The 15,748-nt window shown below is 49.7% G+C and overlaps 1 protein-coding gene across 3 annotated transcripts in view; it reads right to left on the reverse strand.

Annotated features, from left to right (window-relative positions):
* Positions 1-15,748, reverse strand: part of KCNH4 (potassium voltage-gated channel subfamily H member 4) — a 51,914-nt gene that overhangs the window by 15,298 nt on the left and 20,868 nt on the right. For all 3 annotated transcript variants that reach the window (XM_077314307.1, XM_077314306.1, XM_077314308.1), the window contains exons 5-11: positions 11,718-11,961; positions 10,062-10,219; positions 8,167-8,368; positions 6,317-6,511; positions 4,683-4,882; positions 2,734-2,983; positions 1,622-1,836 (exon numbers count right to left, since the gene is read on the reverse strand). In XM_077314307.1, the coding sequence (XP_077170422.1) occupies positions 1,622-1,836; positions 2,734-2,983; positions 4,683-4,882; positions 6,317-6,511; positions 8,167-8,368; positions 10,062-10,219; positions 11,718-11,961 (1,464 nt within the window). The remainder of the gene's footprint in view (positions 1-1,621; positions 1,837-2,733; positions 2,984-4,682; positions 4,883-6,316; positions 6,512-8,166; positions 8,369-10,061; positions 10,220-11,717; positions 11,962-15,748) is intronic.

Genomic DNA, 15,748 nt, shown 5'->3' on the forward strand with positions numbered 1-15,748 from the left:
AAGGGGACATGTGCTGATATTCCATAACATGGGGAGCTTGTTCTGATGGGTGCCAAAAGGAAATGGGGTACAAAGCCAAGCAATTAACCTGGAGGATGATCCACCTCCCATAGCAGGCATGGATCAGAAAGCTGCACGGGCACGGATCAAAATGGTGGGATTTTTTTAAGACTGGGAGGAAAGACTAGCAAACCTGAACCCGGGAAGGGACTGTGAAGGCTATGGGCAGCCTAGCAAAATACCTCTTTTTGATTGCTACAAAATCCCCAAAACTTCACTCTGAAACAGCTTTGCAAGGATGGCTACTTGCTCTAAAGCCAGCCAACCTTCTACACAGCCAGCGGGACCCAGTGCAAAATGTTCTGCTTGTACCTGAACTCTGGTGCAAGTGGAAATGCAAGAGAAAAACCAGATCTGATGTGACCAAATTCTGTGGAACTATGATCTATAGGGGGAAAATGCCTTGTGTCTCATAAGAAGTTGAGTCCACTGACGTTCCTCCTCGTATATCACTAAACTCCAAAGATTTGGGTTCCTGTTCTTTCAGAGGGCTCTTTCCCACATAACCGCCCCCTGGGATAAAGAGGCAAACTGAGCCATAAAGTTAGTTTTCTCAAGTCAGCAGAAAGAAGAGATGCAGATTTAAAAAAAAGAAATAGTTGCAAAAATCAGATCACCACGTAAATGTTAAAGCTCCGTGTTCTTTGAATTTGTTTTTTTAAATTTTCGATTTTTTAAATGTCAGCTTATTTAAGGTCACAGGAAAGATCTTGCCAAGACAAAACTGTTTTTTTTTTAAGTTTTTGAATCGTCTAAAAAATAATGGAGATGTTGCAATGCAAAGCTGGAGTATCATGCTTGACACCTTTGACCATACCATACGGAATATGGCTCATTAATGAAGTGCGCACCTCATGCCCGGCTTCCGGGGTGCTTTCAGCTCATATCTCCATGTCCTTTAAATTTTGCCGGTCGACAATTACTTCCCTAACAGATTTCTGTTGCATTTTTCGTTACAAAGTTGGAAGATTTTCCGCAAGATGTTTTCACATCAATAACAGCCAAGTTACATCCTTGGGAAAAACAGCTTATTCTAGGAGTCCCCAAGTGAAATCCTAAGCAGAGTTACACCCTTTAAATCCACTGAAGTCTCTGTAGGATGTAACTCTGCTGAGGAATGCCCTGCTCAACAGGCCAGACTGGGTCTCTCAAGGGTCACCAAAAAGACTAGCAGCCGGGAGTAAAGTGAGTCCTCGTGTTACAGGTAGCTGGGCTGCCTGCCTGGCCCCCTTCTGCTCCAAAACCTTCCCTGTCTTCAGCTGTGGGGTGCCCTTAACCTCCCTCCAAGTGGGGTTCCGGGGGAAGGAGAAGCAGCCTCTTGAAAAGCACGGGAAGTCGAAGGCAGGGGAGGGCACTGAAGCAGGAGCATGGATTCTGATGGCTTTCCACGGGCAGTGGCAGGTTTCAAAGTAGGCACGAGCGATTCCCATGGGAATCAGTGGGGCTCCCCTCCGCAGAGGGCTGGTGGCTGCCGGACGGCTCTGAGGACAGGAGGAAGGAGGGGGAAAGGGGGCGACGGGCGACGGGCGTCGGCATCACCTGCAGCGGTGCACACGCCTACCTCAATCTCGCTGCCCTCGCGCAGGTTGAAGGTGAGGTCCTGGTGGATGTCGGCCATGAACTTGGCGGAATACTCGGGGTACAGCTCCAGCACCTCGAAGAGCCCACGGAGGCTGATGTATTGGAGGTCGCAGTAAGTCAGCGCCTTGACGTCCGCGTTGGTCTTGATCACCTGGTCCTTGCTGGGCAGGTCGGCCCCGATGAGATCCCCTTTACCTACAAAGAGCCAGGATCTGGGGTGGCTGGGAGTGGGGTGGGAGGGCGGAGGCCGTCGCTGCCTCCTCCCGCCCCAGGGCCAAACCACACAGTACATTGCTCCCATGGGCATCCCCGGGTCTGCCCCAGTGCTTGCCGAGCAGATGTCCTTTGGGAATGAGCAAGCATCGCTGGACCTGAAACAGGCCTTGGGGAAGGGAAATAGGCTACAAAGAGTTGTTTTTTTATATCCTGCTTGTCTACCCCTTTTTCCCCCTACTGCTCGAGGGGCAACTGAGGGTGGGGGAATTGCCCCCTGGCAGTGGGCAAATGGTAAGCACCCACCCTGGCATCAGGGAGTCTGAGCTATAGATTGGCATTGGGGGGCGGGACAGTGGGTGGGCTTCTGGAGTTGCAGACCCTCTGATGACCCCTGGGTTTGGGCCACTGTGTGACCAAGAACAGTGAACCGGATGGGTCATTGGCCTGACCCAACATGGCTCCCCTTATGTCCTTTTGTTCTTACGGTGACCAATTGACCAAACTACCAACCTTCCCACCCACGTCCACCCCAAGTTCACTGCAGGGCCGCACCCTATTTCTGATTTTAACAAAGTCACCTATCTGTTATCAGATGTCGACCCCTGTATCTCTTATAGGGTGGCACTTTTTGCTCTGGCTGCCAGGAAGATCCGAGCTAATGCATTTTGACAGGAGCCTCCACCTTGATACACCCTTTTATCCCTTTTATTGTCACTTAGTGGTCCATGTTTACATTTTTAGGTACACAATATTGGAGAAATGTTGTTTTATTTATTTATATTTGTGCCATATTGTTTTAATTGTGTTTTGTAACGGCCTTTGGCTACATACAATAAATGCTACCGTATCGTGTCCCCAGCTGTCCCCCAGCCTTACCCAAAATGGCCAGCACAATGTTGTCCTTGAGGACTTCCAGGGAGCCGGAGCAGACGAAGTAGTTTGCTTGCAGGGCGTCCCCTTGGCGGAGGAGGTACTCTCCCGGGGCACAGAAGGATGTTTTGATGTGCAGGGAAAGGGCACGCAGGCAGCCTCGGCTGGCGCTCTCAAAAAGCGGCAGCTGCAGGATGTCCTTGTTCAGGTGCATGGCGATGTCCGCTCGAAGTTCATCCGGGAAGTCACGCAGGAGCTGGGCAGGGGGAAGCAAGGAAGAGAGGGGGGGGGGCTGGTGAGGGGACAGGAAGCTTGGAGCAATTTCATCCCGCCCTCAGTGGGGAACCAGGGCGCCACGATGCTCAGAGAGAATTTTTTAAGATGCTCAGAGAGATTTTTTACTCTTTTAACATGCTACTCTCTGCGGTTAGGGAGGCTAGAATTACTGGATCCTTTCAGAAAAAAAAAACATATACGTGGAACGGAACCCCCAAAATCTTTAGAACATGTTTAGGCTCTACCTTAGGCTCTACCTGAAGTTTAGGCTTCAGGCTCTACCGTAATATCAGAGAAGCTTTTATTTAATCCCATTCTTGCTTCTTATCCCGGTGGAAGGAGAAGGACCCTTCTTTCAATAACCATCAGAAGCTGGCATGAAAGATTGCCAAGTATGTGTGGCTGGCCCATCAAATTAGGAAAAAGCTTAGGGTTTAATCAGGGTTTAATTGGATTCATCTTAAATCTACAGCAATAAATTTTATGTATTTGACTGATGGTAAACTGAGGCTAGGCTAGATTCCAAGTGGGCCGCCGCGGGCGTCCAGAAACAGAGTCCATTAGCACCTTTAAGACCAACAATAAATCTTTGAACAAATCTTTTGTGGTCTTAAAGGTGCTACTGGGGCTCTGTTTTTGTTGAGGCTGGGATAGTTCTGGATAATGTGGCTCTAGCAAGGAGGGAGAGAACCTCAGATCCTACGGGCCCCTCCCCAGTTCTTTCTTTACTGCACGAATACGTCGCCTCTGTTGCAAGGAAGTTGGCAAAACGTCTTTTTCAGCTTGGCAAGAGCCGCAGCGGGAGATGTAGTGTTTAAAATTGTGCGGGGATTTCAGTCTCATGGGAAAAAGTTCTCTCCTGCAGATGAATGGGGCCTGCAAGTGCATTAGGCTAAAAAAAATGCCCGAGATTGAAGAAGGGGAAGAAGATCGGTGCTTACACCTGGGGCCCATTAGGAAGGAGTTAGAAAAGGAACCCTTTCTGCAGCGCCTGGGAGTCCGATGTTTTCAACGGTGTCAGACGCGTTAGGCTCAAGGGAGAAGGCGGCGGACTCCAGGCTGTCTCAACACGAGCCAATAAAGCAACCTGCCGGAGCGTTTGGAGCCTGTAAGTTTTAGCTGCAACTGAGCAGTTTTTCTTTTCCTTTGCCTGACTGGGAGTTCTGGGCTTTCTTTATCTGATGCAGCAGTTCTCAACTTTCCTAATGCCGTGACCCTTTAATGCAGTTCCTCCTGTTGTGGTGACCCCCAACCATAAAATTATGCAAGGGTTCTTTCACAGGAATTAAACCGAAATTGATCAATGCCACGAAGATCCATTGTTCACGATGGTATATAAATTGGGGTTTTTCTGGAGTATCTCAATCCAGTTCTGCCTCTTGTCCCACCATGCCGATCTCGCTCTTTTCCACTGCTCCAGACAGACGAACGCTCTATCTTGATCTACTCTGCAAGGCTGTTGTGTTGATGGCACCCCCCTCATCCGACCCCCAGGTTGAGAACCACTGATCTAACGTAACACGCTCTTCCCATGAACAAACTCGGAACCTTGTCAACAGCCTGTGCCTGAGACTTAATAAGAGGCACATGGGGAGTCGCAGAAAACCCCTCTTTTGAAGGTTCGCTCCCCATCCTTCTGTCTCTCTGCCCTCCGGTTCCAACAAGCCAGCCGTTCTCACCTCGTTGGCGTCAATGCCGCTGTTGACGGACCACGTGGTCTGGAAATATTCCAACATGCGTTGCTTGAGCTGCTGGGGCAGGCGGTGAACGCGGATGAAATCCTTAAGGTCCTTCATGCGGGTGTGGTAGAGAGAGCGCCGCGAATACATGCGCTGGATGATGGCGGTCACGTTGCCAAAGACCACCGCATGCATCAGAGCTGTGGAAAGAGGAGGAAGGAGAAAAGGACACGCGTGTCAACAGACTGGAGTACCGTGTGCAGTTCTGGAGGCCTTTAAGCTGTGGCTCGACAGATGCTTCTCATGGATGCTTGAGGCTGATCCTGCATTGAGCAGGGGGTTGGACTAGATGGCCTTTAGGGTCCCTTCCCGCTCTTCTATGATTCTATGAAATTTCCAGGTTGCACACTTGAAAAAGTAGTCTTCAAGCTTCTCACACTCAAGAGGCCCAGCCTGCGATATGAAACCATTTTTCAAAAAACGGTGTGCCTTTTTAATACTCTCTCTCGCTCTCTCTGCATTTTGTCCTTTCTAAATTACCTTCTTTGGTTCTCATCTCAAAGCTGCCTAATCCACAGCAGTACTGATGGGGCAACAGCTGTTGTGCTTCAGTTCAAATTCCCGTTCCAACAGCGAAGCTAATGGACAGCCCTGAATAAGTTATTATCTTTTTGCTTGACCCACTTCACAGGGTTGGTGTGAACATGATACGGGTTAACCCCATGGATGCTCCCCTAAGCTTTCTCGTAACAAAGGATGCAGAGGAGAAAGGCGATACGAGTGAAATGAAGAAACAAGTGAAATAAAGAACTTTTTGCAATGTGTTTTTTTCCCTATTTCTCTTCTATGCCCTCTGAACAGAATAGTGAGGAAGGTCATGTTGAAGAGCATTTGAACTTGGGCAGAGAGTGAAGTTTTTTCAGGCTTTAACCCTAACTCCAAAATTATTTTAGAAACCTACTTCAGAAAGCTTTGGGACATTTGAAACCCGCCTGAGAAAACTCCATGAGAACTCCTTTGAGGACAAGCAGAATGTCTGCTTGTCCATGAATCATCACAGGCCCTAAGTAAGGTTGCCAATTTCTAGGTAGTGTAGGTTTGCTAGACTCCTCTCCCCTTGGGGCAGGTGGGGGGTCTCCCACTGTCAGGCCCTGTCAGGCCCCACTGCTGGTGGGCAGAAAAAGAGCAAAGCCCAGACATGTCAACAGAGCGCACCAGAAGTGACATCATCACGCCAGGAAAATGCTATGGTCTCCAAGTAAAAATCTATGGTAGAAGCCACATTTACCATAGAGTTTTTGTCCAATGCCAGTGTTCACCCGGATGGCACAGAGTGTAGATTTTTTAAAAACATTGCTTTGGCAGCCGTCAACAATGCACCACAATGAACTGTACTTTGGCACTGCAGTGGAGCTGTGGCAACCATTTTGTGCCTGGCTCCGCCTCTTGTGGCATCCATTTTGTTGCTGCACCTATCATGCTGTGTCAGAAATTCAGGCTCAAAAAGGTTGAGAACCCCCAAGCTCGAAACATGCCTTTTAAAAGAATTACAGGTTCTGAATCTGGGGCCAAAGCCTACACTTTCCGCCGTACCATCACCAAAGACACGCCCACCCTGCCCATGCCAGACTCACCGCCAATTAGCATAGTGCAGATAGAGAAAATTTTCTCCGCATCTGTGTTGGCGCAGACATTGCCGAAGCCCACGCTGGTCAGGCTGCTGAGGGTGAAGTACAGCGAAGCAATGTAGGCGCTGCGGAGGGACGGTCCGCCCACGGAGCTGTTGAGGTATGGGGCCTCGATCCGCTTGCCCAGCTCGTGCAGCCAGCCTGCAGACATTGTGAGAGGTGAATCCTGTGGGTCATCCAGAATTTGGGGTCCTCAGCACCCGCCCTCCCCCCGATACTGCACTCTAGGTACTTAAATCCCTGACTGGTGGAATGCTCTCCCTGATGAGATCACAGCCGTCCGGGACCTTCAGCAGTTTCAGAGGGCCTGCAAAACAGAGCTTTTCCACCAGCCAGGAAGTTAGCACCAAAGAAACACCGGCCTCCCTGCTCAAAATACAGCAATGCTCCATCTGTAACACCAATTGGGCAACAGAAATTAATGCCCCATCAGGAGGTTTCTAAAAAGGTGGTTTAATATTATAGTTAAGCTGATCTATGTTAATTTAAAATTTAAAAAAAATTGTTATCCACGTAGTTGGATACTTATTGTTGTTACCTGCCCTGAGCCAATTGGGGAGGGCGGGCTATAAAAATTAAGTTCGTGTCATTGTTATTATGTAACAAAGGCAAGCAGGATGCATAAAGATCCGTTACTTCTGGCGAAAACCGTGTGGCTCAATATATCCTATAAGTTTCATTGTACTTAATCAGTCATTAGTGATTATAAATTTCTTGTCACTTTGTCACTTCCCATCGACATCTTTTCTGTCACTCAAAAGACTTTGAGCTCTGCCTGAATTTATTTTTTGCATTTTTAGCACACACTTTGTGGCTGTTTTTAGTTTATTGTGATTACAGAATGATGAAATATGATTCTTCGAAATTTACAGCAACTATCATCCAACTGAGGAAGTTCAACGAAACTAGTTTCAAACCTAGGATACTGGACTCGGTTGTGTTAGATGATTCCTATTAAAGATGTTGAAGACAAGATACTTTTCTTCTCGCTTGTTTTAAAGTTGACCTCCAGTTGAACTACTAGACTGTATTATTGCAGTTGAAACAAAGTCTTCGGAAACTTGCAGGATTTATTGAGTCACAGGGGGTTTCCTTGTTTGCGCATATCTTCCTGTGTGTATTATTACCACCTGGAGATAAGCAACCCTATTCACACTGGGCTCTTCCCCTGCAGTATGGCTTTGTACTTTCCATGAAAGATTAATATGAGTTTAAGCCAGACACTTAAAAAAAATATATCACATGTATGCTTAGATTATACAACTTACCCCATTAAAAAATTTAAAACAACAAGTTGTGCAACTTATTCTAGGGATGGAGACTGAGTTAGTGGTGGCATGGGTGCTAGCCAATATCCTCCATAGGAAAATGCCTTATTATTGAATCAGATTCGGGGTCACGTGTCTCTTCTCACGGGCTCTCCCAGCCCCATCACTTATTACATGATGGAATCAAGAACCTTCCATACACAAAACAGGGACTGTTAAACATGGAGCCATAGCCACAACTAGCTGGTGCCCAGTTCAAACTAAACTGTCCCGCAAATTTGCAGAACTGCTTGCTCAGTGCTCAGCCCAGACGAAAGAAACAGAAACTTCTGTACCGAAGGTTGTGGGTGCTCTGGATGTTCTGGATGCTCCAGAACAAGCCCCACTTCTTTCATAGCCATCATCTTGCTTGGCCTCCCCAAAATACATTTCATACCACCAAGGGACTCCGTAAACGAAGCCAGTCGCCTCTCACTTGGCCCTGGCATTCCAGTAAAGCAGAGTTTCCTCTCCCCCCTTGAAACTCACCAATGTCCCAGGTCACCGGGTCGTGGCTCTCCTTCCGTCCAATGACATACCAGATGCAGGCCATCCAGTGCGCCAAGAGGGCAAACATGGACATGAGCAACGTGAGGACCATGGCACTGTACTGGGAGTAGCGGTCCAGTTTCTGGAGCAGGCGAAGCAAACGGAGGAGGCGGACTGTCTTCAACAAGTGCACCAGATAGGTCTAGGAAAGGGGGAGGCAGGGGGGGGGAAAGAAGGACTTAAGAAGAGCCCTGCTGGATCAGATCAATGGTCTAAGCCTGTGGCTCTCAACCTTCCTAATGCCACGACCCTTTAATGCAGTTCTTCATGTTGTGGTGACGCCCAATCATAAAATTATGCAAGGGTTCTTTCACAGAAATTAAACCAGAACTGACCAATGGCGTGAAGATCCCTTGTTCATGACTGTATATAAATTGGGTTTTTCCTGGGGTTTCTCAGTTCAGTTCTGCCTCTTGTCCCACCATGCCGATCTCGCTCTTTTCCGCTGCTCCAGACAGACGAACGCTCTGTCTCGATCGACCCCGCAAGGCTGTTGTGTGGATGGCCCCCCCCGGCCAAGTTGCTTGCCCTGCCGCGACCCCTGTGGAAGGGTCGTTTGACCCCCAAAGGTGCTGAAGACAGGGGTGCCAAGCCAACCTCTCGGTGGGACCAGGAGATCCCCTGGAATTACATTTCCTTTCCACACTACAGAGCTCAGGTGCCCCAGATAAAATGGAGAGTTAGCAGCAGATGCCCCTGCTCTGTGGAATAGCCACCGATGGGCGACCAGGGATGTGACATAGGGTTGCCTGGTCCAGGGTTGGGAAACACCTGGGGATTTGGGGACAGAGTCCAGGGAGGACAGGGACCTCCGTGGAGTATAAGGCCACGGAGTCCATCTTCCAAATAATCAATTTTCTCCAGGGAAACTGACCTCTGTAGCCTGGAGGTAAGCAATAATTCTGGGGGACCCCCAGGTCCCACCTGGAGGTTGGCATCCTTGGGAACTCCTTCCCTCTGGAATGTCTGGGGCAGGTTTCAAAGTTTTTTGACCTGAATCCCTGATCTGGCTCACTTTCCTTCCAACAAAGCAAATCCCTTCCAACAAAGCAAACGGAAACGTATTAAGGGCCTCTGACAGATTTTTGACCCAAAAGCAACTTCCCCACGTAGAATGGGGCTGCGTGACCACACTCGAAGGCCCTCACTTTGGTTCCGATGCCTGCAGAACCAGCCCTCCTTCTTTACTGATGCAGGATCCAGCGCTAAGCTGGGATTTGTGTCACTGGATAAATTAGACTGTGTAGGTGGCTTCTCCGCACAACTTCTCTACCGGTCCCCAGTCTCCTCTCCCATGCTGTAGCAACACGCCTTTCCCTGAAGCTGATAGGTACCTATTTGCATCGTGTCAACATGACGCTGCCTTCGACTGAGTCAGGCCCCTCGGCCCGTCGAACTTCATATTGCCGACACTGACTGGCAGCAGCTCCCCGGGATCCCAGGCAGAATCATAGAATCATAGAGTTGGAAGGGACCTCGTGGGTCATCTAGTCCAACCCCCTGCTACTATGCAGGACACTCACATCGTGCAGGGGGTTGGGCTAGATGACCCATGAGGTTTCTCAAATTACCAACTATTTGATCCTTTCAACCAGAGATGCCGGGAATCAAACCTGAGACCTTGTGCGTGCAAAGCAGATGCTCTGCTCTTGGGTACCCACGTAGGGTTGCCAGCTCTGACCACCTCTCCCCCTCCAATCACACACACAGAATTAAAGCACTTTCCTTCCACAGCAACTTTTAAACATTTATATGCTACTTTATCCAGTGCATGTGACTTTGACGCGGGACAATGCTGAGAAGTCCAAGATGACCACGCTTGAAGAGCTACTTACCACGGGGACGTTGAAGGCATACAGGAGGTCAAAGGGCAAGGCCGCAATCAAGTCCACGAAGAACCACGTGGCCACGTAGTGGAGACAGATGGACCGGCTGTCGTAAACCACCTGGCCTGACTGGCTGACATACGTGGTCCGGAAGTTCAAGATGATGTCTACAGAGAAAGAAAAGTGATGGGTTAAAACACAGCAGTGATCACACCAGCAGCGCAAATCCTGCATAGTCTACCAGGATGTGGAAGAGAGGCCCAAAGGAATGATAAGCCCCACATCTCATCTTAAGAACAGGAGAAAGAACATTTGGGGTCAGACCAGGGCCCAAGTGGCTTACAATCCCCTTCCCTTCCTCTCCCCACAGTTGGTTTTTATACCCTGCTTTTCACTACCTAAAGGAGTCTCCAAGTGGTTTACATTCCTTTTTCCTTTCCTCTCCCCACAACAGACACCCTGTGAGGGAGGGGAGGCTGAGAGCCCTGATATTACTGAAGAAGAAGAAGAGTTGGTTCTTATATGCTGCTTTTCTCTACCCAAAGGAGTCTCAAAGTGGCTTACAGTTGCCTTCCCTTTCCTCTCCCCACAACAGACACCCTGTGAGGGAGGGGAGGCTGAGAGAGCCCTGATATTACTGAAGAAGAGTTGGTTCTTAGATGCTGTTTTTCTCTACCCAAAGGAGTCTCGAGGCAGCTAACATTCGCCTTCCCTTCCTTTCCCCACAACAGACACCCAGTGAAGGAGGCGGGGCTGAGAGAGCTCTGAGAGAACTTTGACAAGCCCAAGGTCACCCAGTTGGCTGCATGTGGAACAAGAACAGAGAATCAAACTTGGTTGGCCAGATTAGAAGTCACCCCTCTTAACCACTACACTACGCCACACTGGCTCTAGGAAACTCATAAACAAAGCCAAGTGGAGGTAGCCCTGTACTGAACTTCCCCTAGTAATTGGTAATCAGAGGTAGACTGCCTCTGAACATAGTGGCTCCATTCCAGCCCACAACCATGGATGCAATCTATATAAAAAGAACTGGCTACAGAGCAACTTTAAGGTTTACTCCAAATCCTACGCAGGTCTATTCAATAGGGCTCTCCTCCCAGGGAAGTGTTGATTTTCATGATTCTCTGGGAATGTGAAGATCTGTTGAAATCAACAGATTTATGCCCTACTAGATCTATTGAATCCAGTGGCCTTACAAGCGTGTGACTATACTTACATGAGGCTCTAAACCAGGGTGGCCAAACTGGGGCTCTCCAGATGTCTGTGGACTACAATTCCCATGAGCCCCTGCCAGGTGGGATACTTATGTTTCCAGAATTCTCTAGGCCAGGGGTAGTCAAACTGCGGCCCTCCAGATGTCCATGGACTACAATTCCCAAGAGCCCCTGCCAGCGTTTGCTGGCAGGGGCTCATGGGGATTGTAGTCCATGAACATCTGGAGGACCACAGGTTGACTACCCCTGTTCTAGGCCCCCTGAGCTCTTTCAGGGAGCGATCACTAACGGGATTTGCAGAGCATTGCTTTCAAACAGTGTTTAAGGTTGCATTTAAAAACCTCGATGTCACGTTTTGTTCCCCTCACTTTGGGCTGAGCCCGAGATCCGCGACCCTCCGCTGAAGGTCCCGCCCTCCAGGAGAAGACCCTTTTTTTGCCACGCTCACCAACGATGAAAAGCATCTCCACGACGATATCACTGACGATGGTGCTGCGTGCTGTCACCAAGCTGTCGTCGGAGTCGGTGAAGCAAACGTTGTACGGAACGGTGACAGCCACGTAGAAGGTGGCCAGGAGGATGAGCCAGTCCCACAGGGCCTTGAAGATGCTGTAGTGGAGGACGATGAAGCACGACTTCTGCACCGAGGCGATTTTGTACTCCGGCACTGAGGTCCTGTTTTCAAAGGCGTCCTGAAGGGCAGGAGAGACACCAGCTTCATTGAACACGCGAGAGCTTAATTAGTCAATCGATTGATTGGCTGATTAATTACGCTTCTATGCCACCCTTCCCAAGGGCTCAGGGTGGTTCATATCATGGCAAAGCTATAGACAGGTAAAACATAATCGTAAATGCAATACCTGAAGTGGGCTGGGAGGCTACAGTTGCCCCTGTCAGGGGAGTGAGGTACGGCTTAGACCAGGGGTAGTCAAACTGCGGCCCTCCAGATGTCCATGGACTACAATTCCCATGAGCCCCTGCCAGCGCTGGCAGGGGCTCATGGGAATTGTAGTCCATGGACGTCTGGAGGGCCGCAGTTTGACTACCCCTGGCTTAGACATAAGGTTCCTCAGCGGGACAAATTGTGGTTTCGGGGAGCTGATTTTGGTCTGGAAAATTGCTGGCAGAGTGTGTGGTGATCTTCTCCCTGGGTGCTGTCTTCCTGACCTGAATTGGGACTCTGTGAACTTGGGAAGTGAGTCCTGAGTGTGAAATTTACAGCATGCGTCTGCTCAACGGGATCCATGATGGACCCTGGAGCGGGGTTGATCAAGGCCCTGTGGGTAAAGGTAAAGGTATCCCCTGTGCAAGCACTGGGTCATGTCTGACCCTTGGGGTGACGCCCTCTAGCGTTTTCATGGCAGACTCAATACGGGGTGGTTTGCCAGTGCCTTCCCCAGTTGTTACCTTTTAAAGCTATTCTGTGGGGCCTGCAAGACAGGGCTGTTTTGCCACTTTGGAAACCCCTTCTACCCTGTCCATCCTCTCTGTAGTCTGAGGATGAGCTGTCATTCTGGGGGATCCCCAGGTCCCACCTGCAGGCTGGCATCCCTACAGAATGAAGAGATCAATCTTCCCTCCTCCCTTTAATACAGTTCCTCAGGTTGTGAGGAACCTCCCTTTAATACGGTTCCCCAACCCTAAAATTATGCAAGGATTCTTTCACATAAATTAAACCAAAGCTGACCAATGGCATGAAGATCCATTGTTCATGGTTGTATATAAATTGGCTTTTTCCTGGTGTTTCTCAGTTCGGTTCTGCCTCTTGTCCCACCATGCCGATCTCGCTCTTTTCCGCTGCTCCAGACAGACGAACGCTCTGTCTCAATCTACCCCGCAAGGCTGTTGTGTGGCTGTCCCCCCTCCCCCGGCCAAGCTGCTTGCCCTGCCACGACCCCTGTGAAAAGGCCATTCGACCCCCAAAGGGGTCCTGACCCTCAGGTTGAGAACCACAGCTCTCGGCATTTCCAAAAAAAAGGATTTGGGGACCTTGTGGCTGAGCGTGGATTTCCCCCTCCTTTCCCAGATCCTAGCTTGACTCACTGACCAATCCGCTGTCTCTTCTATACATTTTAAGGGAGGAAGATGCAAGGTTTGGCTCCCTCTGCTTTTTGCCATTGCATGAAGTTTCTAAATTGTGAGATACTAACAGAGGCTTGCTGGTGGGCGGATAAGATTCGGCGAGATTTGGGAGGAAATTGCAGCAGTGCCCAGAGGCACTTACAACGCTCTTACACCTTCCCTCGGATTACCCGCATGCTAAATAGGTCAACATGCTTGATATGCTCAATAGGGGATTGACCGCAAAATAGAGATCCTGGCCTTTTCTCCTTCCAAAGGTTAATTCAGAGTTTCTCTTTGTTTGAGTGTCATTACTTGCAGTGCTTCATGCCTCTCAGTTCTGCAACAAGCTGTTTCCTTCACAGCACCGTCCTTGCCCATCAAATGCAAAGATTGTGGAGGAACATTTGGTGGGGGTGGGCACATCGCTGTGCATAAGGGTCCCGATTGGTCCAATTCTGAGATTGGCATGCCTCACAAAAGGCAGCTTCTCCCGCAAGCTCTTTTGTTTACCCTCCGGGTACCGGCCCCTGCCATGATGCCATCTTCTCCTTGCCGCAGCGCTCGCTCGCCTTACTGCCAGCTGTACAGCAGTGTGGAGGTCCCCACTGCTGTGATTCTTTGCGGGTGGGGGTGGGGGTGGCCTAGGGCCCTGGGTAAGGCCAGGGTTCTCCGTAGGGTGGGCGCCACCCAGGTCCTGCAGAGTAAGGGCCCGGGTATGGTGAGCGCACAACGGGCAGCTCACAAATCTCTGTGGCCAAGTGATTTAGCAAATAAATTACCTTTTGTGCTTCAGAGTGGGCTTCTGAGAGCATCCTGTGATTGACACAGGAGTAAATGCACTCAAGCCAGTAGGCTATTCTCATGTAAATCCTGTAGATTGACATGATGGGATGCAGGAGGGGGAGGGGGTTTTCAAAAGGCAGAAACGGCAGAAAGCCTTTGGCATGTGAGTCCCAGGATCTGCCAAGCTCCCCCTGCACACACACACACACTCATGCCAGGCTGTGGTACTTGTAGTGCCAGGGAGCCACTGGTTTGGAGGAGGGCATTAACAGGGTATGGAAAATATTTCCCTAAACTTTCCTCCTCCTTCCCGCTGCTGCACACCTCTTGCCCCTCCTCTGACCAAGAAGGGTGGTGGGAAGGACGATTCCTTTGATGGGCAAATCAGGCTGGGGGAAAGTACAGCAAAGAAAGCCTTATGCGTTCCATTTTACTATGGCGAAGAGGGCAGAAGGACTGAAAAGAGTGTTTACAAACCAGTCTTAACTAGGGCACAGGAAACGTGGACTCACCGCAAACCGAGCACTAAATGGTTGCGGGGAAAATTCCGCCATGATCTTTTTATGACATGGATAACGTGATTGAGGAGCAGAACTATTTAAAAAGCCTGGGGCAAAATGTCTGAGAACTCAAATCAAATTGCCAAAAATGGCCCCAGTCAGATACACCAGTTGTACTTCTGGACTTAGATGGAGGAGACCCAGGGTAAAAAAATCAAGTCATACATGGACACTCAGTGGGTGACTTTTGGTCAGACACAAACCTAACGTATATAGTTGTTTTGAGGACAAAGCAGAAGTAAGCAATCACTGGCAGTCTTCAAGCAAAGGCTGGATACACACTTTTCTTGGATGCTTTAGGATGCTTAGGGCTGATCCTGCGTTGAGCAGGGGGTTGGACTAGATGGCCTGTGTGGCCCCTTCCAACTCTATGATTCTATGCATTGAGCAGGGGGTTGGACTAGATGGCCTGTCTGGCCCCTTCCTACTCTATGATTCTATGCATTGAGCAGGGGGTTGGACTAGATGGCCTGTATGGCCCCTTCCAACTCTATGATTCTATGATTCTATGATTCTAGGATTCTATGCATTGAGCAGGGGGGGGGGTTAGACTAGATGGCCTGTGTGGCCCCTTCCAACTCTATGATTCTATGATTCTATGTATTCTGTCCTCAGTACCATGTGGCACTGCCTCACATTTTTGGTAATCGGTGAGCAGAGAGCATTGTGGGGGCCCCTCATGCTCCACCGCCCTCAACCCCTGGGGTAATCCTCCCTCCACCATAGGCTCAGCCCCACTTCCTTGTTGTGCATTTCCCCCCCAAAGTGCTTTATCCTACAGAGGATGGATAAGGATCGGGAACCCGACCCCCCTTGCGGGAGTTGGCCACCATTATCAGCTTACGGTAAGCACATCTCTGGATTTGCGGGTGGCACGGAAGGGGTTGACCCGGCCTGTAAATGGAAAGGGTGGCTCGCAAGAGCAGCCGCTGAAGTTGTTGTTCAACGCTCCCTCCCTCCCCCCCAGCAGCCACCCTTCCCTCATGCAGCCCAAAGCTGTTTAATCTGCCTTGGCATTGGGTCATCGGGGGGGAAAACAGCTGTCAAGGCAGGAAGAGCCTCCGAGGGAACA

Source organism: Paroedura picta, chromosome 16, assembly GCF_049243985.1.
Source record: "Paroedura picta isolate Pp20150507F chromosome 16, Ppicta_v3.0, whole genome shotgun sequence".
NCBI classification, from domain to species: Eukaryota; Metazoa; Chordata; class Lepidosauria; order Squamata; family Gekkonidae; genus Paroedura; species Paroedura picta.